Source organism: Nematostella vectensis, chromosome 12, assembly GCF_932526225.1.
Source record: "Nematostella vectensis chromosome 12, jaNemVect1.1, whole genome shotgun sequence".
In the NCBI taxonomy this organism is placed as follows: Eukaryota; Metazoa; Cnidaria; class Anthozoa; order Actiniaria; family Edwardsiidae; genus Nematostella; species Nematostella vectensis.
The window spans coordinates 3,743,939-3,767,888 of record NC_064045.1 but is presented as its reverse complement, the minus strand read 5'-3'; the positions used below and the strand labels follow the sequence as shown (position 1 = coordinate 3,767,888).

General features: G+C 39.3%; 2 protein-coding genes across 4 annotated transcripts; both read right to left on the bottom strand.

Annotated features, from left to right (window-relative positions):
* Positions 1–68: 68 nt before the first annotated feature.
* On the bottom strand, positions 69–12,326 carry LOC5516930 (tether containing UBX domain for GLUT4). Of its 3 annotated transcripts, none has more exons than XM_048720093.1 (19): positions 12,181–12,326; positions 11,334–11,389; positions 10,637–10,740; positions 8,200–8,314; positions 7,871–7,937; positions 6,787–6,860; positions 6,020–6,375; positions 5,868–5,929; positions 5,640–5,692; positions 5,107–5,207; positions 4,722–4,800; positions 4,335–4,416; positions 3,410–3,476; positions 3,052–3,114; positions 2,499–2,548; positions 2,049–2,100; positions 1,353–1,428; positions 1,041–1,216; positions 69–281 (listed from the first exon to the last, which is right to left on the bottom strand). In XM_048720093.1, the coding sequence occupies exons 1-19, from the start codon at positions 12,265–12,267 to the stop codon at positions 274–276; spliced, it is 1,728 nt and encodes a 575-aa protein (XP_048576050.1). In that variant the 5' UTR covers positions 12,268–12,326; the 3' UTR covers positions 69–273. The 3 variants fall into 3 exon arrangements, with proteins under 3 accessions (XP_048576050.1, XP_048576049.1, XP_048576051.1); XM_048720092.1 differs by having other exon boundaries at positions 12,145–12,299; XM_048720094.1 differs by lacking the exons at positions 69–281; positions 1,041–1,216; positions 1,353–1,428; positions 2,049–2,100 and adding an exon at positions 2,202–2,461 and having other exon boundaries at positions 2,498–2,548; positions 12,145–12,302.
* A 1,669-nt stretch (positions 12,327–13,995) lies between these two features.
* On the bottom strand, positions 13,996–22,686 carry LOC5516880 (axin-1). Its single transcript, XM_048720266.1, has 7 exons — positions 21,359–22,686; positions 18,580–18,747; positions 18,163–18,265; positions 17,171–17,314; positions 15,736–16,445; positions 15,034–15,420; positions 13,996–14,350 (listed from the first exon to the last, which is right to left on the bottom strand). The coding sequence occupies exons 1-7, from the start codon at positions 22,210–22,212 to the stop codon at positions 14,221–14,223; spliced, it is 2,496 nt and encodes an 831-aa protein (XP_048576223.1). The 5' UTR covers positions 22,213–22,686; the 3' UTR covers positions 13,996–14,220.
* Positions 22,687–23,950: the final 1,264 nt, after the last annotated feature.

Here is a 23,950-nt window from a genome sequence, read left to right as displayed (position 1 = left end):
GGTCGAATCGGGAGTACAGTCCCCCGCGGACACCTACGCTAATAGATCTATCAGACCTCAGCCTGATATTTCTCCGTATAGACATCTATCTTTTATTATTGAGATTTGCCCAGCTATAAATAAAAGCTACATCAGAAAACAACAACTATGGATTCTAAAAGCATCAATGGGTTGGTAGGCAATGGTCTTCCTGTGATGGCTAAGTAAGACTCCGGCTAAGATGAGCTCCCATAGAAACGAACAGAACACAGCATAACTGGTCATTATATTCTTCTATTTCCCTAAAATAGAAAGAGTACTCAGTTAGAAAAAATAACTATTCAAGAACGGGAAAAAAAGTTCTGCTGTATTAGGACAGTTTAAGGTTCTCAACTGAGTCTCTTTATTAATGGTAGTCTCCCGGGGAAGGCGTAGTCAGGGGCGGATCCCCTGACCCCCTAAACCCTCCCCCTAGATACGCTACTGGTAGTGCTGCACTCCCGGGAGGGGGGGGGGGGAGGGGTTCTTCCCATGTCGAAACGATAGGGATGCTCGTCGTATTTTTTAGGGGTCAAAATTGGGCCTCAGGTATCTTTTAGGGGGTAATGCTTGTGAGGAGTGTTTTAGGGGAGCATTTTTTGGTGTGCAGGTATTTTTAGGGGTATTTTTCGAATTTCCCGACGAGCATCCCTATCACTTTGACACTGAAGAACCCCCCTTTCCCTGGGGCTTCCCTTTTGTTCAGGGAAAGAAGAGGTACTACTTCCTTCTTGTCCTGGGAAGGAGGCGGCGGTAATGCTTCCCCCCTGTCCATAGAGGGAGAGAAAGGCGTACTGCTTCCCTCTGGGAGGAGAAGGGAAGGGTATTGCCTCCCCTTTGTCAGCCACTGATGACTCCAGCAGAAGGCGTAGTTCTCTCCTCTTGTCTGGGGAAGGAAGGGGTACTCCTTCCCTCTTGTCCGAAGAGGAAGGAAGAGAAAGGGGTATTTCTCCCTTTTGAAGGAAAAGGAAGGGGAATTGCCTCCCCTTTGTCAGCCACAGATGATCTCTTGTTCTACTAACCTGTCCCCTTGAACCATTTAGGTGCTCCCTGGGCCCTGTCTTTCGTCTGCCTGACTGGTTGACTTGCACTTGGCAATGATGACTTAGCCTCATGTTGTGATGTATTTGATAGGATGGTGTTACCATTGGAGATGTTGGTTTGATTGGCAGATTCATTGGCAGAAGTCATGCTACCACTGTAGACAAAAAGCACATTGTCTTCATAATAGAAGGGCTATGTTATTTGAGCGGCTCGTGAAAAGTTTATTTTTAATTTTTTTAGAATTTTTACAAGATTATTTTCTTTATTTGTAAGTAATCATAACTACTCACTTTATTGTGAAGACTGCTTGCTCTGCTTCGAATGCTGTAACTAAATTCTGCATGAAGTTTGCAGCCATAAAATGCTCTAAAAGACATAATCTCATATAACTAATGATATAAACCCATTTTAAGGTTGCACTCAAAGAATTTATTTGATTTAGCCCACAGTGCTACATAAGTATCAAATAATAAGGAAATAAGTGTAAATAAAACAAATTTGGATTTGGGAAGTTAAATAGTTTTTGTTTATTTTGGTGAATTTAGCTACATATACCTCATCCATGAGGCGCTTCCGGTTAAAAAAAGGATACTTGAGTGCAACCTTATTTAACATGAGTTGTATAGAACAAAGGAGAAATTTAATAAGTTTAAAATTTGACTTTTTTTGTTAGCTTGAGTTTCCTTAGTTTTTAGCCAATTACAAAATACTGAAAGGCAAATCGCTTAGCTGTCACACAAGATACACCTATTTAAAAGTATTGTAAGTGTGAACAGTGAATGGAAAAATGGTCTTTGGGGAGCAACTGCAAGCATAGAAATGGCAGCCAAAAATAGGCTCACAAAGCGAACATGTAGCTACTACAAGCATGAAAGAGCCAGTGAAATACTGGGAGCAATCAGAGAATTTTGCTTAGAGCTGTGAGCAATCCGCAATAAAGTAGTTGGGCGATGGATGACAGCAAAAATATAGAGACCTAGAGATACCTTGCTTGATATTAGAACCAAAGTACACCAGAGAAGCCGGGCACATATCAGCCTGTAAATAAAAATATTAATAAGCTTAAACATGCCTGCCTGTGAGACACTCGATAAAAAACATTTTAAAGGAGGCATAGGGTAACCATAAACGGCATAATATTTTATCCAACAATAAGTACTTTATTAAAAGTAAAAACATACAACAGCGAGTATACCACAAATGTTTGTTTGTTTACAAGGTATACTGTATTTAAGATGGAACAAAACCTTTTAATGTAACTCTTAGGGTAGTGGCTTTATTTATCAACAAGCATTCCTATTTTACAAACTTTAAAGAGCCACCCCTAAAAATGCTAAAAAGAAATTAATGTCCAAAACTCCTGAAATTGAAACGTCTTGCGCATGGTGCAGAGAAATAAAAAAAAATTGTAATGTATTGGTGCAGAACTGCAGTACCTCAAATAATGTGCTGTCTTGCTTAAGTACAGTCTTGGGAGGTGCAGTATCTAAATGAGAGAGGATCACAACAAAAGTGAGTAATCGTACCATGGTATCTGGTTTGGTGGTGGAGGTTTTTTTTTTAATGGGAAGGGGGGGGGATATGTGGGAGGGTGGTTGGAAGTTAGGTATTGCATAAGGTAAACACAAACATAGACAGAAGATACATAAACATTTACAAAATGGTGTAATTTGAGGGAAAATTAGGAATGGGAAATTTTGTACAGCTCTCTGAAATAAAAGCAGCCTTACACATGATTTAGTACAAGGTTTATAATCAGGAGGTGAGACCAGATACTAGTAAAATGCAATTCCAACATGAAAAGGAGTGGCTAATAAAAAAGTGAAAACTATTACAATAGTTCCCCTATAACAGCTGACGGCAATGAATGCTTTCTAACACTAGGTATTTTGCTAGGGTGAAAAAATGGCAGGTAAAGTAGTGCAGTTTTTCTTTCCTTTTCCAGGCATGACATACGAATTAAGAAGCCATGCTAACGACTGCACTCACATAGGTAGAAGGGTGTGGAAGAGTCAGCTAGACAGGACTTCACAAACTCGGTCAACATAGACACTGAAAAGCACAAAAATAGATTACCTGATACAAAACGTCAACGACATACTCTTCTTTTAAATCCAGTTTTTCATCCAGTTACTCAACAATATTTCAGGTATTAGGTTATGTGCCAGTATTTGGGTAAGTGCTTGAATGGAACCCTAATCTGTTGCCACCAAATGAACACAAAGATTTAAAGCGACAAAGTGTTTGGTCATTGGGAATTTTCCATGCAAAAAGGGACTGTTGTTGGTCCCATGTAGACCCCTATCACAAAATGGTAGAGCACTTATCTCCTAGTGACAATAAATACCCTTCTCATGTGGCCGGAAAAAGCCTTGCAATGTGAAGCGATCAGGGAACTTGACACGAATGACGATCTGAAATGACAAATGAACTTTTAGAATAGACAAGGAGTTGTGGGAAGAATGTCCATATCCAAGCATCATTGAGGTACAGTCAGTGGACATCACAGGTTAGTGATGTCGAATTTTTTAGGTATGCTCAGTAGCCACTTTTAGACATCCCCCTCTTAAAATTTAATGAGCTAAGTATTGACTTAATTGAACAATGCACTGTTTTAGTTTTATAGTTTCATATTAAAATAAAAACGAAGCATTTTGTTGTTCAGTTGCAGACATTTGTTCCAAGATCAGAATCCAAATGATCCGATACTTTATTGTGATTCTACAACACATGCCCTATCATATACCTAGGCCCTCGAGTATTTCACACAAAAATACCCCATGTGTGTATTGGTGTATGCCCCTAGACATACACATATATTTGTTAATTTGCACTGAAAATTATCCAAAGTTGTGATGACATCTCAAATTGGAAAATTTAATGCAAATAAGGCACTTTCCAAGAATGATCCAAATGTTAAGGAAACCTTAACGTTTGCAAAAAATATTGGCACCCATGCTTTCATGCTGTGTGACCTTATCTTTTGAAAGGTATATTGAAGTAGATAATGCAGTATATTGAAGTATATTGCAGTAGCCTAGCCAAGGGAGGGGGGGGGGGGGTGGACATAAATAATAAACCAAAAGTGTAAGATCTTGTGATTCTTTGTGTAAAATACCACTTTTTGGTTGCCAAAGGGATGTGAGTGCATCCTATGAACACCCCTAGCTATGTACCCATTTCTTGGCTGCATGTTATGTTATAAATGCATAAGGCTTAAGTGAAATTCACTATTCCTTTGTGGAAAGGGGTATATTTTGGGTCTTTCTCACCTTGTCGTATTTATAGCTCTCTGAAAGTTTTCTTGCTTCTCTCATTGATTTTGTCATCAGAGGTGCATTCTCTTTTTTTGATCTGTGCAAATGAGCGAAAGCTATCAGCACTAGCATGTCAGCTTGCAAAAGAGCAAGGGGCCTGGGTGTGAGGTTGGAGCATCGCCTTTGTAGTGCCTCTATTGGACCATATTCACCTAGCAGCTTAGATAATCAGATCATATTCACCTACCAGTTTTAATAATCGCATCATATTCACCCAACAGCTTAGATAATCAGATCATATTCACCTACCAGTTTTAATAATCGCATCATATTCACCCAACAGCTTAGATAATCAGATCATATTCACCTACCAGTTTTGATAATCAGATCATATTCACCCACCTCTCGCTGTGCAGATCTTGCAACATTTTTCTCAGGTCATCAACGGTTACTTCGAAAAACGAGTCAGGCAGGTCATCATCTAAAATCAGAGACCAGATGGTATCCGCTGGTTAGCAAAATTATTCAATACAATGCTCTCTATTTCAAGAGGCTGAAATGTAAAACCATGACATCTGTCTGTACCTACGGATGGACACAGAGTACACACACACCCCTCAGCTTCTACAAAAACAGTAATTTCTACTTGAAAAATTTAAAATCAACAAATCTTGGGTATTTTTTTGGGGGGATGGGGGGCATGTAGGATACATTTTTGGGCTTGCCACCCCCACCCCTCCCCCTGTCATGTTTATAGCTGTCACATTTGGTGCTGATGATAACACACCTTGCTCTGATTTGCCAGTGTCAGATACGGCAGTCTCACTGAAGACCAGAGGTACTCTATCACAGGGTGTGGATAGGAGCTGCTTTCTCTCTTCAGTCACACTAGAGCAATTAATATCATTAATACTATCATCCATTAACCAATATTTTGGCAGGATGAACCCTTCAAAATAATTTTACAAAAAGTTGAGAATACATGATAGACAAAAAACTATGGTAACAACAAAATAAATAACGTTATTGTTTTATTAGGGGAGTGGCTCTAATGGAGGATTGAGCATGCCTGGTGAAAAAAATAATATGTATTGCTTATGATAACAATACAACCACTTCTTAGAAACATGGTTGCTTTATGAGTATTTCTTTTGCTTCAAATGTTGTAAGTATTTTCACCTGAAATGCCAAAGCTTTTGCCTTCAGCTCTATGTTCGAAAGAGAAGATTTTATAATACTGTACTGTATTCTCGATTTGTGTCTAGGTTTTGATTATTATGTTTTGCCCAATATAATTGAGGATAATAAATGAAAACTTACACATCATTTCCTGTAGTTTCACTTCTTGAATCACTTTCTTTTTTCTCTGGAAACTAACAAAAAATAATTCAGACTTAACCAAACAAGCCATTAGTAAAAATTGTGATCAGATTTAATTATAATCAAACTAGGCCCTCGTTATGTTAAAATCTAAATATTTGCTCACATATTTTTCCTTTTTGGCAGAGCAGTACAGTAGTTAAATTGATTCACATTAGTCATCCATACCTTGAAATCTGGAAAAAGTGGCTGAGGGCCGACATTCCTTGATCTCTTTGGTTCCTTTGCGGCTGTGAATATGCAAACAAAATCAAATTAGAAGCATCAGAGAAAGGATTCTAACAATATCGGTATACAGTACTGAAGTGATTGATCATTACCTCTGTCTGGACTAACGGTACCAGGCTGAAGAGGGCGCTGCCTGGTCTCACCCGGTGGGCCCACTACATTTACAGGAACTGGCCGGCTGTCCAGGCTTGGGAATGGTTCCTGGACAGTACCCAGAATTTGTTCTGTGGTTGTAACTGGAAATGGTACTGGTGTGATGGCAGGAATTTGTTCTGTTTTAGTTTGGCTGGCTTCTGTTGTAGCTGTTTGACTAGATGTTTTGTTAGATTCTTGTGATATTGGTGGTCCAGCAATCGATGTGGCTCGTTGAGGTGTAAGTAGTTTGTCTTCGGATGTCTTCATTGCTACTTCATCATTGCACTCTTCAGTTGAAACTTCATGGAGAAGTCTAGAATCAAGGCAAAACACACTGTTTCAAGCTAATTTAGGGTAAAATTATATTTTATTTTTTTTGGGAGGGGAGTTTATTTGCAAGAATTGATAAGTAACTAGCAAATGGGTAAAAATAGCTCTTATGTATGAAAAGTGTTTTGCATTCAATTATAAAAGTAAATCTGACTGTTATGTCAAGTGTTTTAGATAATCTACTTAGTTTACAATTACTTAACAATCCATAATAAGTGCATTAGGGGATTTTGTATCACATCTTAACCTGTATACTTTTATGTGATTATGCAAAATCCTAATACTCGACCCAATCAGCCCAGTGGCAGACTATCAAGTGTACTGCACTGTATGTGAACTTATATGTTCTTATACAAAGTCCTAATAATTAATCTAGGAATCTAATCATTCCTACCTGATGACTGCCCTTTTGCCAGATAATCCCAGATTGTGCAAGGTTGTCTTCTTTAATAATGCCTCCCCCATTATCTGTCATCAAAAGGTTAAATGATGATGATGAGATGTGGTAATTATGTCACTGATGCTTAATCATAACAGTATTGGTGATGATGGAAGTGATGATGGTGATGATGATGATGTGGTATTTATGTCACTGATGCAGATGGTTGTGATGGTGATAGTGATAAAGATAGTGATTGTGATGATGGAAGTGATGATGATGATGATGATGATGTGGTATTTATGTCACTGATGTAGATGGTTGTGATGGTGATGATAGTGATAAAGATGGTAATTGTGATGATGGAAGTGATGATGATGATGATGATGTGGTATTTATAGCACAGATGTAGATGGTTGTGATGATGATGATAGTGATAAAGATGGTGGTGGTAAAGATGGCAGTGATGATGATGATGTGGTATTTATAGCACTGATGTAGATGGTTGTGATAATGATGATAGTGATAAAGATGGTGATTGTGATGATGGGAGTGATGATGATAACGTGGTATTTACGTCAATGATGCAGATGGTTGTGATGATGGTGACAGTGATAGTCATAAAGATGGTGATTGTGATGATGGAAGTGATGATGATGATAATCAGGTGATGGTAGTAATAAAGGTGAGGGTGATGATGTTGATGATAATGATGGTGACAGTGAAGGTGAGCGATGATGACAGTGGTCAGCTACATTGGTGATGATGGTGATGATGATGGTAATGATGATAATGGTGAGGGGGATGATGCTGATAATAATGATGGTGACAGTGAAGGTGAGCGATGATGAGAGTGGTCAGTGACGTTGGTGACAGTGGTGTTGATGATGGTAATGATGAGAGTGGTCAGTGACGTTGGTGGCGGTGGTGTTGATGATGGTAATGATGATAGTGGTGCCCCCAGTTTATTTACGAAATGATCAGTGAGAGAGTGGCTGTGAACTCCTACCCCCTCCCCCAGCCTTTGTATTGTGCGCCACAACTATTATGAGGCCAGCTACTTCCCTTTCTATGCTTTTACCATTTATCGTTTTCTTACTTTTTGAGTCATATACACACACACTGGGATCTGGCCTGGTTCTCCGAACATCTTGTCTTTGTGGGAACTAGGTGTAACAAGAGATCATTACTCTTAGAGTCAGGACATAACTTTATTATTTATTATTTGCTTTTTTTAATACTGTAGTTTTGATTCCATTTTAAATAGACTATAATCAATGCACACAATGGTGTAATTGGTAAGGTCAAAACTGTAATACAACATGACACATCTTTATGCATGCTTCTTTATGAAATAATAATAATAATAACAATAACAAAAACAGCAACAGCAGCAGCAATAATAATAATAATAGTATATATGATCACCTTTCATCATCAGTATCCCAGTGAGAGATGACATCCCAGAGAGAGTGTGTTGGAGGAAATTCTTTCACTAGTCTGTCTCCAGATGCTAGCTGAAGCCCAACGGTGCAGCAAGCCCCTACAACAACAATGGGGAAATGTGGAATGAACAACAACAACAACAACAATGGGGGAATGTGGAATGAACAACAACAACAATGGGGGAATGTGGAATGAACAACAACAACAACAATGGGGAAATGTGGAATGAACCACAACAACAATGGGGAAATGTGGAATGAGCAACAACAACAACAACAATGGGGGAATGTGGAATGAACAACAACAACAACAACAATGGGGAAATGTGGAATGAACAACAACAACAATGGGGAAATGTGGAATGAACAACAACAACAATGGGGAAATGTGGAATGAACAACAACAACAATGGGGAAATGTGGAATGAACAACAACAACAACAATGGGGAAATGTGGATAGAACAACAACAACAACAATGGGGAAATGTGGATAGAACAACAACAACAACAATGGGAAAATGTGGATAGAACAACAACAACAACAATGGGGAAATGTGGAATGAACAACAACAACAATGGGGAAATGTGGATAGAACAACAACAACAACAATGGGGAAATGTGGATAGAACAACAACAACAACAATGGGGAAATGTGGATATAACAACAACAACAACAATGGGGAAATGTGGATAGAACAACAACAACAACAATGGGGAAATGTGGAATGAACAACAACAACAACAATGGGGAAATGTGGATAGAACAACAACAACAACAATGAGGAAATGTGGAATGAACAACAACAACAACAATGGGGAAATGTGGAATGAACAACAACAACAACAATGGGGAAATGTGGATAGAACAACAACAACAACAATGGGGAAATGTGGATAGAACCACAACAACAGAAGGACAGGAAAATAGATAAATGGACACCCTAGTTTAAGTGAACATGTACAGGGAACAGCAGAATAGCAAAAAAGATCCCCTCCTCCAAGAAACTTCCAGGTTCAAGGCTGAGTATGTGTTTGTAGGGATCCCCACCTAATGCATTTGAGTAGCATGTCCCAGGGTTCCCAAGGGGTAGAGACAGAGCTGTAGCACCCTTAGGGGCTTGGTGGGTGAATATTTAAGTACTAGTAGGGGCGTGGCTGTGCCCCCAGGGCTCTTAAGGTTACGGGGTGCCTTGAAGTGAAAATTCTATCGAAAAAAATATTTTTGCATCTTTAAATTCATACTACTACATCTCAAATTGATACTTCTACATCTCAAATTCAGTTCCTTCGTCTTGCTGAAAGTCCTATTAGCGTTCCAAAATATATAACTAAATAAGATGGAAGTCTGCATTGGGTCGTCTCAAGAGTAAAACAAGTAAGACTTTTAAATGAAAGATCTTGCTAAAAGCGAAAAGGACAATCTTCTTGTTGGCTTCTCTTGTATTAGTTTGACCCTACAAACTTATCAGCGAAAAATGCCTCATCCTTCCCAAAATCAAAACATTAAGATAAAATCTTTAGTTACAATTTGTCTAGTACATGTCACAAAATCGCGAAAAACCTGCCCTATTTGCTACCGGTCTCAGTCACGCTTTCCTGGGTTCGCTCCTGAGCATGGCTTTTTCTTGTCTTCCCCATATCTGCAGGAATTATTGCTTGTCACTTGTTTTTTTTTTCATGGTGATATTCGAAACTAGTCAGTTTTCGACTCTTATTGGTCAGTCTGTTTATATAGAGCTGCATGTATGATCACCTCGTGATCGCACTCTCCAGGAACTTTCAATCGAGCTTTTCACGTGTTTGTGTGTATTTCTGAACTTCAAAACCCAAATGTTCGTAAAGTATAAGATCTATGACTGCACAATTTGGCAAAACGCTAGGTTATTTATTCAAAAGTAATGCTGTGTTTGGCTTTTGAGAGATTTTGAGTGGATCGAATTTTATGTCCTCCAGTGTCGTGTTACCTGGAAATTATTCAATCCTCTACCTTTGACTCAAATTTGCATAGGAACAAAGAAAAATATCTCAAAAGCTGAACACAGTTTGGTAGGAGTGTATATGGTGATTGACATAAGCCATAAAACGCAAAGATCTGCTGGATAGTTTAGACACATTAGGGTTTTTAAGGGATGTGATTGGCTGAAAACAAGGGTGTGATAAAAACCCATTAAAAAATAAAGGATTTAATCAAACCTAGAAACAAGAAGGATTATCGTATTCCCCATTTATTAAGCTTTCCAATGACATATAACATGAACATATTCGATTAAATCTGACGCGCGTATCAACAATTTTCCTCGACACTTTGGGTAATTCGGCGTTCTGCGGGCTGAAGGCACCCCGTAACCTTCATGCCTCAGCATTGTGCCTCCAACCCCAGTACTTCGAGCCTTGCTTTGGCCTTAAGGGATACCCCACCTGTTGTAGAAGTCTTGGTGTGAGGGACAAGTTCCAAATGAGCATTGTTAGACAGGCCGGAGTATCGCACTGGTAACGTCTCATCAACAATTTTCCTCTGATGTCTAAACAAACATATAATAATGACATTAGTAGGAAGTTGAGCTTGGAAGGTTTCATCACATTAGAGGCAGATCCAGGATAATTTGATAATAGACTGTTGGTTAAAAACTGGTATTCGCACCATGGCACCTACACTTTGTAGGTTGAAGGGGAGGCATAAAAGGGGGGGTAATGGGTGTGGTATGAGAAGAGGTTGGTTGCAGGGGTAAGAACAGGATGAGAATCATAAGGGCACCAAAGATATCATACAAATCACAGGGGCAAGGTTTAGCTCCTACACAATTCTTCATCTAATATTTCTTTCTGTAGGGGGAGGGGTGTGTGGGGGTGCTTATTTCGGTCTGCCACTACACGGCAATAGTAATCAGTGATTTCATTTGGTCTGTGAAATAGAAACACAATTTCAAACATCATTACTAAGTTCAAAGTCACTTTGTCTCCCTGTTGATATAAAGAAAAACAAACTTTCTGTGACAACAGAAAGATGACAACAGACAATAGATTAAGCAGCAAGATTACAAGGAATCAAACAAATGCTGCTGTACCTTAACTAGTAAATATTGTTATTGGGGTATATTTGCATTCCTTGACTCACTTGATGGCATAGTCCTGACTAGTGTAACCTTGCTTTTTACATACTTCTTCCAGTATCTAGGATTAAAGAAGAACTGATATGGGACAGAAGGTGCAAAATGAAACTAGGTAACGATTATCAGACTTCAAGTCTTTTTAATTTAAGGAAAAAATATGTTGTATTTCTATAGCCCAAGTATATTTTTGATAAGGCATGTCAGTGGAGACTGAATCGCTGAAGATTTTGTCATGGGCCAGCCTCCCAAGTGTTTTTAAGGCCCTGTCACATGTAGACTTTTAGGCTGCAACTCGTCTTGCAAAAAAAATTGTTGCAGGTCGCATGTGCCCTGTCATAAGTGAAGTTTTTCCTGCGACTTGAAACAATTTGTTGCAAAAAGTAGTAGAGCATTCTGGTTTTCGTGGGACTTTGAGAAATGCAAAACAAGTTGCAAAGGGGGTGTCACACGCAAAAAAATGTGTGTGCAACCTGCAACAATTCTTTTGTGAGACATGTCGCAAGAGAACAAACGTACGTGTGACAGGGCCTTTACAACCCCTACACAGGTTAATACAGTGCATTTGGGGAGTAGGACCTACGGCTGAATGTGCCTATCCGAGAAGACAAGGGATTCACACTTGATTACAAAAAGACTATCAATATTCAATTATCTACTAGCAAAAACCAGATTCCCGCTATACGAATAGAGTTCTTAACAAGAAAATTCTGACTAAAAACGGCGAATGAATGAAAATAATTCCTAAAAAAAAACACAAAGTCATGATTTGTCGCACGTTCAAGTCACAAAAGAAAAGAGATCCTTGTCCATCCTTATCTCAACACAAACCTCACTTGATAAAGATGCCCATACCTGTAAAATCGTAGTCGTAGGCCCAACTTTTACGGTCTGCCTTCGAGCATTCGGGCAAACCACCACGACGCTCTTGCAGGCCGCCATTTTGAGAAATTTTGTCCGTCACTCGACCCAGGATCCCACACGCGAATTTAATTTTGGCGCGCAGTGCCACAGCAAACCCAATCGGTAAACAAATTGCCCCTATTCCCCCCCCCCCCCTAATCAATCGTGGATTCACTCCATCAATTCGTGTGGCCGTAAACGTTAACATGGAAATTTTTTCTCTTGTTTGGGGCGAGGGGGTCGCTCAGTTTTGCGGATGCGAGAACCTCTGACGACACCCAGGTTCACAGTTTATAGGTTTAAGCCCCGTGCAAACTGCGCCAACAACTCCAGCGAATTTTTGCTTGACTGACTATATGACAAAGGAAATGTCATAATGGGAAGTAGACTTTCTGACAATTCCTTTGTCTTGTGATCAGTCGAGAAGAATGCACAATTTGCACAGGGCTTTACGGTCAACAGACCCGTGCAAACCGCGCCAGCACCTGCCAGCATTGCTGGCGAATTTTTGCTCGACTGACCACAAGACAAAGGAAATGTCAGAAAATCCATCATTTCCTTTGTCATATAGTCAGTCAAGCGACAATTCGCCAGCAATGCTGGCTGGTGCTGGCGCAGTTTGCACCAGGCTTTACTCTGATTACCGTCATTGCTCGAATAACCGCCGCGGCGCTATTTTATTTTTCATGTGCCAAGGCGTGGCGTTTATTCGGCGAAGGCGCTTAAATTGAACCAGTACATCTTTTTTCTCCTCTCTCTTCATTACTATTATATGGATTACAAAACAATGAACAGCAATAATGCAAACGTTTTCCAAATAAAACATCTGTCTTTGAATTTCAAAAGGGAGGCCGAAGACAGGGTTTCAAGAAAGAGGGACAGTTCCGCTATTGTTTTTAAGAAATGGTACCTTTTCTTTTGAAATCCAGGGGTAAAAAACATTGGTTATTGGATTTCTTATCACAATTAATAGGGATCCAATCTCCCCCCCCCCCAAAAAAAAAAAAAGGTTGCAGCCTAGTCACCAGCCGACTCTGTGTCTGCTCTACTCGTTCGGGTTAAAAATGGCGATCGCTCTTGGGGCTGCAGGAAATTAAAAGGTGATATATGTCCAAGCAGACTAGAGTGGCCTAGTCTCTCCTGCGCAGCCATCCTTATACTGTTGGTCTCAAATTCCTGCCTACAAAGAGAGGTAGGGACTGGGGAAGAGGCTAGGATGGGTGGTTTCGGGTCATTTACGACTCCACTATATTATGCAGGTAGGGGTGGTAGCATAACCTCTTGTGAAAGACTTTAACCCTAATGGAGCCATCAAAATCCTGCCCATTGCCAGAAGGGTGAGGAAAGGAGTTGGCAGGGGGCTGGGTACAAAAGGCTTAGAGGACTATGCAAAGGAGATATCAATGAGCGGAAAGCCACACAACACCCTCCACCCTTCTCTTGACATTTTAGAAACTGGTTATAGTGGTTAAGAGATGGGTTGGGGTCAACCTTTTGGTTAGTCTCCTTTGCAGCCGAGGCGACTACCTTTTGGTAGGTCAAGGGAGAGGTAACCTGGTTGAAAAGCCTTCAATCTCAGTTACTAATGAGTTAACCTCAATGTCTTCTCATAAACTCAAGATAGCTACCTTATGTTTGAAGATCCTACACCCAGGTTTAAGGAGGGGTTCATCCAATAATAGGAATGGTATTTTCTTTGAAAGCATTCACTCCCTCAAACCTTAGCAAGTTAAGTGATAAGTAATGGAAGAATAGCGGTTATCCAAATTTTATGCAAAATATTTAATTTTGTAACTTGAAAATTATACAACATTAACATACATCATATACAAATATATTATATCTGTTATGTACAAGCCAATTCTCTGGCGGAGGTTGACCACGCCTCCAATTTGGTAATAATAACATTGATAATATCAAAAACTCTTCTGGTGTTAAAATAGTCCAGTAATAAAATGTAAGATGATTAAAAAACAAGTCAAATATCTCTCATCATGAGTCTACTTTTTCTACTTTGCCAACAATTTTTCCTTCAAATGTAGGAAGCATCACTTTGTCCTCTTTGACTTCTTCATAAACAACCTCACATTCTCTGTCCTCTGTCTTTGTCTTGAAGAAATATCTGTAAATACAACACAAGATACTATAAGATAACTGAAACCATTAATCAATATTTTGACAGAACAAGGGTTTTATATAATAAAACATGACTGATAACCAAAGAAAGTCAACTTAGGCTGATAAAAGCATCAAGATTCTGGTTATTGTAAAAATAAAATAGTTATAAAAGATAATATAAAAGCAAAGAACTCCTATGCAAAAATATGCAGGGAAAAAGGGAACATCTTTTTACAAGGAGCAATAGACCTGCCCACACATTTTTGTGGGACAGACATGTGTTTTGCATAGAATTTGTTTTGAATGACACAGGAAAAACAGGATTTTTTGGCACTTCCAATGTATTCAAACTACAGAAAACCAGTCCTCTAAACAATGCTAACCACAACAAAAACAATACAAATTTCAGACAAATGCTAAACTAATAATCTATTTGATAGGATGCCTTACAATCTTTGGTATTATCTGACCAAAAAGTATTGTTTTGAAATATCAGACTTAAGTTGATTCAAGTTGAAAACTAGACAATTTTAGAGGTCTTTGGGGTTATAATAACAGATCTCCAACATTAACATCTTTACAAATTTAACCAGTTTCAAAAATAGAATAAATAGAAACTTTGGTAATCTTGCAAGTGCCAAAATCGAGTATTTTTAAGGGGTAACTTACAACTTGAATTACACATACCTGAATTCGCCTTTGCGCATAATCAATGTCTTGAATTGTCCCAATGTGATATGCTTGCCAGGCAATGATGTCCTATATGCAATGGGCTCTCCCCATAACCAATAAATGATTGTAGTAGCATTGTGTTTCTCCTTTTTCCGAGTTGTCCCACTGATTCCAGAGTCTGATTTGCTCTTTGTGTCACTAGGGTAATTAGAGGCAGAAGACGGGATAGAAGATAACGTGGATGATGCAATATATGATGGTGCTGGATGGTTAATGTCATAGGATAGCATAGACTGTGCGCAACTTGAACAATCTGTGGCGGAACAACTACAAGTGGATGAGCCTATTTTCTCTTGGCATGAGGAAACACTGTCACTGATATCATCCACACTTGTCTTGGACCTGGAAAACAGACAGAATGCAAATATGAGACACTAAAAAAATGAGTGGAAACCTTCCTCTATTGATAGTCATTCATGTGGTTTTTATTTTGAGAACTTTGTCTGGTGGAATCTCCATATTATGGCTCCATTATCTTGCCAAGGATTTAATGATTCACAGATAAATATATTATCTAAAACAATGTGATATTTCAATATACAAAAAACAACAATCTCGCCATGCGTGCATTTGTCCTTTAACAATGCATGGACCATTAACCCATCATAGCATTGTTTAAGTTGTTGTATAAATCTACTGAGATGTAGCCATACATACCTATGCTTATGATGATGATGTCTGCTCTTCTTATCCATTTCCTTGGTAGCTACTAGTCTACGAGCAACTTCGCCCAAGACTGTAGTGGCCTCTGGCTGTGGTAGTGGAGGCATTAAAGGGTCCTGCGCAATAGGTTGACTTGGTTTGTGGTTGCTGTAATGTTCTGAGCTTTTCGTCAAAGATGATTGACGGCTCTTGGAGCTCCCACGTGATGACGATGATGAGGGGGACTGATGGCGAACCTTTTGTGTTTTTTGCTGACGGAGTTCTTCTTCACCCATTTCCATCCACTGCAGGATTCTCTGGTGGTTCAATGTCAAGAACGGTATGCAATCATCTGGTCTGGCTGTGTTTGCTGGCTTTGCATTAGAACGAGACGGGTCCTTTCCTTGAGCAGAGGCAAGATCAGAGTCTTTGTCGGCACATTCTTGCTCTTGTTTGGGGGTCTTTGTTGAGTGATGACTGTGTCTACTGCGCCGATGAGTGCTACCACTGCTGCTGCTGTCCCGTACAGTTGAGCCGGCAGTGACCTGAGCATTGGTGCTCTTAGAAGAGGATGAGCCATGGTTGGATGCACTAAGAGAAGATGCATCATCTTGCATTGGAGGAAGGGCGGACATCGCCATTGTGCAAAGGGGAATTTTCCCCTGTCTTTGCTTATTTTCGATAGCTTCTTGAAGGATAGACTTTTTAGACTGGCCATATTCACTCTGAAACAAATGGAACATGAAACTCGTTAATTAACACACATGTGGAAGGATAGACTTTTTAGACTGGCCATATTCACTCTGAAACAAATGGAACATGAAACTCATTAATTAACACACATGTGGGGTAATCCACATCATAAAAATACAATAGCATAGCTGTCTACACGACTGGGCCAGAACTTTTGTAAAATCGGGTAAAATACAGTGAATATTTGAAAAAAAAAAAACAACAACAACAACATTCTCAAAAAAATAAGGCTTGTGATAAGGTCCAAAATCTTGTGACACCCACCTAATGCAAGTGAGTTGACAGCTATTCAAGAACCCCACAAATTTGTTTATCTCTTCATTAATTCTATATATATTTATTAAATATATTACATACAGTACCTCCTCCCTGCTTGAAAATCCTCCTCTAGCCTGCACAAAATACTAGCTCCAGTCTACATGTCCCTAGCCTGCTAGCCGGAACTCATTGTGGGTTATTCGGAAATGTTTCATTTTCGCATATTGGAAACCCTGTGCACGTGCGAAGGCCGAGGTGCGTTGGGCCGAGGGTGCAAAAAAAAATGAGAGCCGGCAACAAATAGCAAATAAAACATTTCCAAATAACCCACATTTCCGAATTACCCACAATGAGAGCCGGCTTGCAGGCTAACACGTCCCTGGCTATGCTCCTAATGGAAATAACTTTTATAATGCTATAAAACCGGTAAAGTTCTCACCTCACAAATTCCTGACAGGTTGCTCGCTTCACGCTCCATCAGCTCCCGCTCGAGTTTCACCTTTTCTAATTTAGAAATAAGGATCTTTGCAAACTCCTCCGGCTGTAGAGGATTTTTGGCTTCCTTTGGCATCCTATGTGATCTCTGCAAAAAAACAACAACAACACAAAAATGAGGATGTGGAAAACAAATTGATATATATAGAACAAAAATTCATATTTTTGTCATAAAGGTCATGCATTTATAAAAACTGGCATCGTCTTTCACCAATTTTAATTATAAAGAAATTTCAAGGCTATTTGATTTATAATAAAGAATATATAATACTGTGGAGAGCTCAAAAACAAGTTAATGTAAGTTTATTTTTTATAATATAAAATACTGTCATTTAGCAAAAGTTTAACAAATTGTTTTGTTTCTATTGTCTGTATCTTTTTCCCAAGTTTAGTGTCACAGTGAAGTAATAAATGTTAATAAAGTTGTTATCAGCACACAGCAGCAAAAAAATTACGGATAAATTTTGCTTCTGGGCACAGAGGTTTTTAATAAGAAGGACTGATAACAATCACAATAGACTTGATAATCACCAAGCTTCAATCTATAAATACTTCATGTGCCTCCAATAACCATGCTATTCAAAGCCAAAGAAGACCCTCCCATAATCCCTTGAGGGATCTGTTTAATTTGCTCCACTTAATACAGACTTTATTAAATTGCTAATTGCAATAAGCTGGGAGTCTTGAAAGAAAGCATGGAATCGTCAAGGTTCTTATGAGTGTTTCTGCTCTTTTCACATCCCAAGAAATGAAAGGAATGCACAGTTAATTACTTTGTGGATGACAATTTTAAGGTTGCATACTTCCTATGTGTTTACAATAGAACATTCTCTGAGATTTCTTGACTTATTGCACTTGACTCCTTATTTTCCATGAATTAAGAAGTTTAATAAATTATTGTAATTCAGATGGTGTTGAATGCAAGTTTGTACCTACCGGAACAAATGGGAAGTGTGGCAATGGGCCTCCATTTCTGCTTTTGTGAGCTGCTCCCCGTCTTCTTCTAGAATTTCTTGGAATAGAGAGGCCATCACTAGTGCTAGACAAAAACAAAACATTTGATTAATGAAAGAAATATCATATGGCCTCAGAGTTCATGATCGCTTGACCATGTTGATAATTTATTCAACAACAATGAAGTTAATTAAATAATGCCATAAATAAAAAGCAATAGAAAACTCAAGTGGATTAAAAGTATAATAGGTATTTAAACAATATACCCCACTCCAATTGAGAATCACTGTTTTCCTAGCACTTCTAAACAACTTATGTTATAAAACAGTGTTTCAAAATGTCAAGATATCAATTGTATAAGGAACTAAGACCACAAAATGGCAGATAACGTCAACTTACTCTGTCATTCCCCCTTCAGTTGTTGTCATCGAGAGCGTAGAGAGGGTATCGTCCGTCAGAGCATCACTGGATAAACTCTGGTTTTCAGACTCAGTTCTAGAAGCTAGGGGCACGGATGGGTAATAATACTGTGAAATTATGTCCTTCATTGGAGCGTGGAGCAATTTTCTAAAAGAAAAAAATAAGAAAACATGAGTTTATTCATTTTCTAAGTGAATCTTTCTAACAGATATTGTGCACTGTTCAAATTAATTTCCTTCTCGGGGTCACAGTTGCAAAGCAGACTTTTAATTTCCTGTATTTTGAATAGGACAAAAGCATAACTATAATAAAAAAAGCCATGATATGGCTAATCTTTGTTGGTTATTAAACTGAAATTACTAAATTCTTCAGTGGAATGCATGGGAATCAAAAAGCATGCAGAAATTGCAGTTGGACATAAACCCTGAAACAGAATTAGCAAGATTATTCTCATACACCAAGCTAATTTAAACTAAGCTATCTTGACTTCTTATTTTGATACGTTAATAAAAGAAAAAGCATATGAAGAGTACAACTTGCCTCTAGGCTAAAATCCAAAGTTTATTCGCAAGGCAATAAACGAGTTTATTAATTAATCAATGTTGTCTTGAACTTACAACTATATTGTCATAATTACAAACTATAATAATGTTGTATTAACTCCAAAATAATCATAAAGTGTTACAACTATTATTGAATTGAAAAGAAGTACAATTATTAATAATAGCAATCTAGTGATGAGCTTTGGTAGTATTTTGATGAGCTTAGATCTCCTGACCATGATTACAATGTCTGAAATGCTAAATGATTTTTCCATATGACTACCAAAAACTTGCTTCCAAGAAAAGGAAATAGAAATCATTTAACAAGGGGAATAAATATATCAGAGAACAATCCAAGGGTATGTTTAGAAGCTGAGTTTTATTGTGATTTAGCACAGTTGAAGGAAAGACCACACTTATTGCTTACAAAGCCCAGTTTGCCACAAAACACAGCGTGAATGAGCGATTTAGCCATATTACCAGTGGAATGCCTATTGACTTACTGCTGGGATCCCCGCGCTCTCCTTCATACAACCAGATTATAAGTAGCTCTCCACAAGAAACCAATCCACAAGAACCAGACACCATTACATTTAGTGATTGTTTACAGCGCCACTTGAATTAAGAAATAAAGTGCCATGTAAAACTATTTGACCCCCTTATGTTTCGTGAATATCCAGTTCAAGAGAATTGCTCTACAGATTAAAGCAAATAATACCATAACAACTATTTTTACCAAGCCAGCAACAAGCCTAAATTATTTTTCAAAAAGGTATGACTACTACCTTAGATAGATAAGCTTTGATTTAAAGAAGGCTATCAATTGAGATGATTGAGGTAGTTAACTGTGTATTGTGTATAAAGAAATTGAAAACAACATAAAATAACTATACCGAGAATTGAGATAAATTCACTTCCCAAAGAAAAAATAATTGGGTAGTTTTAGCCATTTCAGAATGAATGCTTTTACTTTTTAATTACATAAAGGGCTGGACAGGAAATCTGTTCTACGTGCTAGAGAGGTTCCCTTTTGATGTTTCCCCGGCCCACATCATCTAAACATTACGGAATCTAAAGCAGTTTTTGTTTATGAAATCTCTGCACGATGGAACGGTCGCGCGCCGAATGCTGGAACCCATTATAGTGCCAAAACAGCGAGGGAATCGACACGAAATGTGCAGGATCGTAGCTAATTAACGTGATCTAGGTGGCTCGGATAACACTGAGAAGCACTAATCGGGAAGCCAGTGAAATGTTCTCAACGTATGTGGCCAAACCGTTGGATATCCACAACAAAAAGGAGTATTTTTTGGGGGGATTAAGAAGTGGCTTAATATAAAATGCCGAAACCGATTAAAAGCGCGAGTTTGTTAGTACATTCCGGAGTATTAAATCGGCCCGCTTTGCTCTTAAGCGTTTCGGCAGATACGGCGGAATCACTGCCCTCGACGGCACAATTTTTACCACCCTTGCGCTTCAACACATACCAGGAAATCGTTATCTTAACATACTTAAACGTAGCTTCCATACACTAAGACACTTAGGCTGAAAAAACTAAACCTAAATAACACAACATCTTTACTTAAGCATGACAAGAGTTGAAGGAGATGATTTTCCACAAGGGTCAATTGTTGTAGCTCCTTACGAGAATACGACTCTATTATAAAACCGCGATGCATTCGGGATTTAGAAACCTAGTCTTTATACGGAAATTTCATCAAGGCGACCGGCCGAGAGTTTTCCAGGAGCTAATCGGATCCTGGATTTACCGACAAAGGAGATCTTAAACCTTGGCGAAAATTAAAAAGTAGACACAATTAGTAGCGCATTGCATATCACTGGCTGATTAGCATTTCAAAACGAACACAGTTGACACACATTCTATCCGACTGTGCGTCGGAGTCTCCGCTGTAAATATCATAGTAAATCAAAGCCTGGGTTTGAAGTTGTTACTAAACAGTTACGGTAAAAATAGCGGCAAAGATATCAGGCCGGCAACACAACAGAAGCTACCATAAGATTAAGATTCAAAAACAACTCTAGAAAATTACTCTAACATCGGCTAGGAAATACAATTATCTCCAGATCGCAAAAATGCACAGAAAAACCACATCGATAGCTGAGGATAAATACTACCAGCTGGAATGCTTGGGATTTCTGTGGATTTGTACAGAAATCAAGACTGAGGAAGGCACATTAATCGTTTGATTTCTTACCGTGCATCTTGCTCGTCGTGAGCTGACCGTATGTAAGGGTATCTGATCGCATCCTTACACGACTGATCCAACTCAAATTGTTCTTCCTCGATTTCTTCACCAAATCCCAACACTTTCTCCTCGGGTAAAGTTGGTAGATATCCGCTGTGGTATCTACCGGGATATTGTGGAGTTCTTTCCCCTAATGTGAGAGTTTCGGTGTCTCTGTGAGCCTGTGTGAAGTCCTTATAAAGATTTGAGTTTACGAATCCTACATAATGATACTTTTTCATGTAAGATACAACTTCGGCGTACGCTCCGTCAAACAGAGCTGGATCGGCTGGTTGATCGTTAACATGATGTGCAATCTGAGTTCTAGTTGTGTCTTTTACCCCTAAAAGTTCGCAAAACTGGCGAGGGTAAACAAATTTCTGAAACAAGGTCTTCGCAGTGGTACGCATTTGAGTCGAGGTTGGTACCATTCGACGATATGCTTCGCATTCGCGGGAGAAATCGAGCAAAATACTAGCTCCTTCACGCCGTAAATACTTATAAAACAAATTACTACCGTCTGAATCGTTCAATAAATCCGTAAAAGAGTTAGCCCATCGCTCGCAGTAAGTCGGTGAAGATACGGCTCTACCTTCGGGCTCGAATCCTAAAGGGGCTAGTTTATCCTCGTCCGTACACAATCTATCTCTATTTTCTTGAAGATCTCGAGATGTAAACCTTCTAGGGGTTAACTGGGCCACAGAAGACTTCAGATCATCGTCTTTGACTATTCCCGCTTCAGAAACCGAAGCGAAATCACTCTCACTTGAATCTTGGCCGGTCGGTGCAGGTCTTAACATAGTGCTACACAACTCTTCGCTCATCTCACGTGTTGAGAAAAATCCGGGTTTCCACTGAAGTTCACAACACAAATGTATACTTTTTGGACCCCATCAGGGATTGCTCATCTGTTAAAATTGGCTTGCTAGCAGAGCGACATACAGAGAACTCTGTTCTGAACCCGAGCTTCAGTTGTGTTTCGGTGAATCTGTCTTGATGGAGAATGGGTTGGTTACTTCAAAGGGGACCGACACAGGCCCAAAGCAAATACCATACAATTTCACATAAAGTTCATTGCTCCAATGAGTTCCATAAAATCGCCCGCACGTAACATCTTTCACTGCAATTGCATTCTTTTTGCGACAAAATCGCACGGTTTCACAAGGGCTTTGAGATCATACAAGAGTTCGCGGGTTGAAGAAATTTGTGAGATGACGGTCGGCTCTTTGGCATTTGTGTAGAGAGTGTTTTTGTGCCGTGCCGACATCATAGAACTTCAAAGGTGCCGCTGGAGGCGGTAGTGGACCGATCAATCCCAGGGGAGGCTACGTCACAGAGGTACAAGAGACCGCACCAATCAGAGACGACCTCGGCTCGCCTCGGGTAGAAGCACGTGCGAAAAAGCAACTTTACATGTGTTTACGATGGGTTTAATTAAGTGCAGCTGTTTGAGAAAGGGAACTCTAACTCTCTCCGACTTCGCTCCGTTTTTTGCGAATTTTAGCGGCATTCTTACAGTTTACATTAGTTCGTTTAACTATGAAGTTTGCCTAAAATACTCGGGTCAAGTTTGGTCGAGTTTAATCTGGTTTTGGTCGGCCTTTTCGCGGCGAAATTCGGGCGCACCACAAATGATATAAAGTGGCTTGTTACCGACGGAGGATAAGGCGAGAATCGGAAAGTCCAAAGAGAGCACGATTGTCAATCATTCGTGACATCGGAGAGGGCCCGATTGTTTAGCGGCTAGAAAATTTGTTTGCAATTTGTAATCAACCGAACCTCGTCCATGGGTTTAATGATTTCAACTTGATTCGCTAGAAGAAAGAGGTTGTCTGAGCTTTCGTGACGCTGGCGGTCGTAACATCACAAATCCACACCGGGATGATCAGAGCACGAGAAAACCGGCGACGAAACCCGTCGCATTGCCGCCATCACATTGCTAATTATTATTATTTGGCAAAATGGCGGCCCACATTTCACACTTCAACACATTTCGATTTTACTCCGTAGTTTTTCAAGCCAAATGGAAATTGATGAGAAGCGAAGCAATCGGCCGGCTCTTTTAGCGGCACGGCCATAGTAGAATTAAGTCGGAATGTCATCGGTTTGGAAAGTTGTGTTAATTATTCGCTATTCGGCACGGCTTTTGTCTCGTTTTTAATGTTTACACCGGCAATTTGGGAGCGAAGTGGCATAATAACGGAGATATCTATGGACCGGTTCGTATTTTTAGACTGAACAACGCCAACCACAAAATAATAACCCTACTTAAGACGATTATATCGCGGAGTAACGGGCGATCTAGATTCAAATATTTTTGCTGTCGCCTGATCATATTACCGGCGTTCTTTCATGTGGCAGGCTAAGAATTGATGTGAAAAATCGATGGTGTTATCGATGTTCTCTACGCCCATTTGGATTTCCAATGAGTGTCGGCGTTTGAGTTTTTTTTTTTTTAACGCGGAGGGTAAACAGTGTTTTGAGAGTAAGGTTGTGCGCGGTTGAAATAGTCTTCGGCACTGCAGGGTTAAAAAAAAGCGCGGGCGAACTTTGTGATGTGAC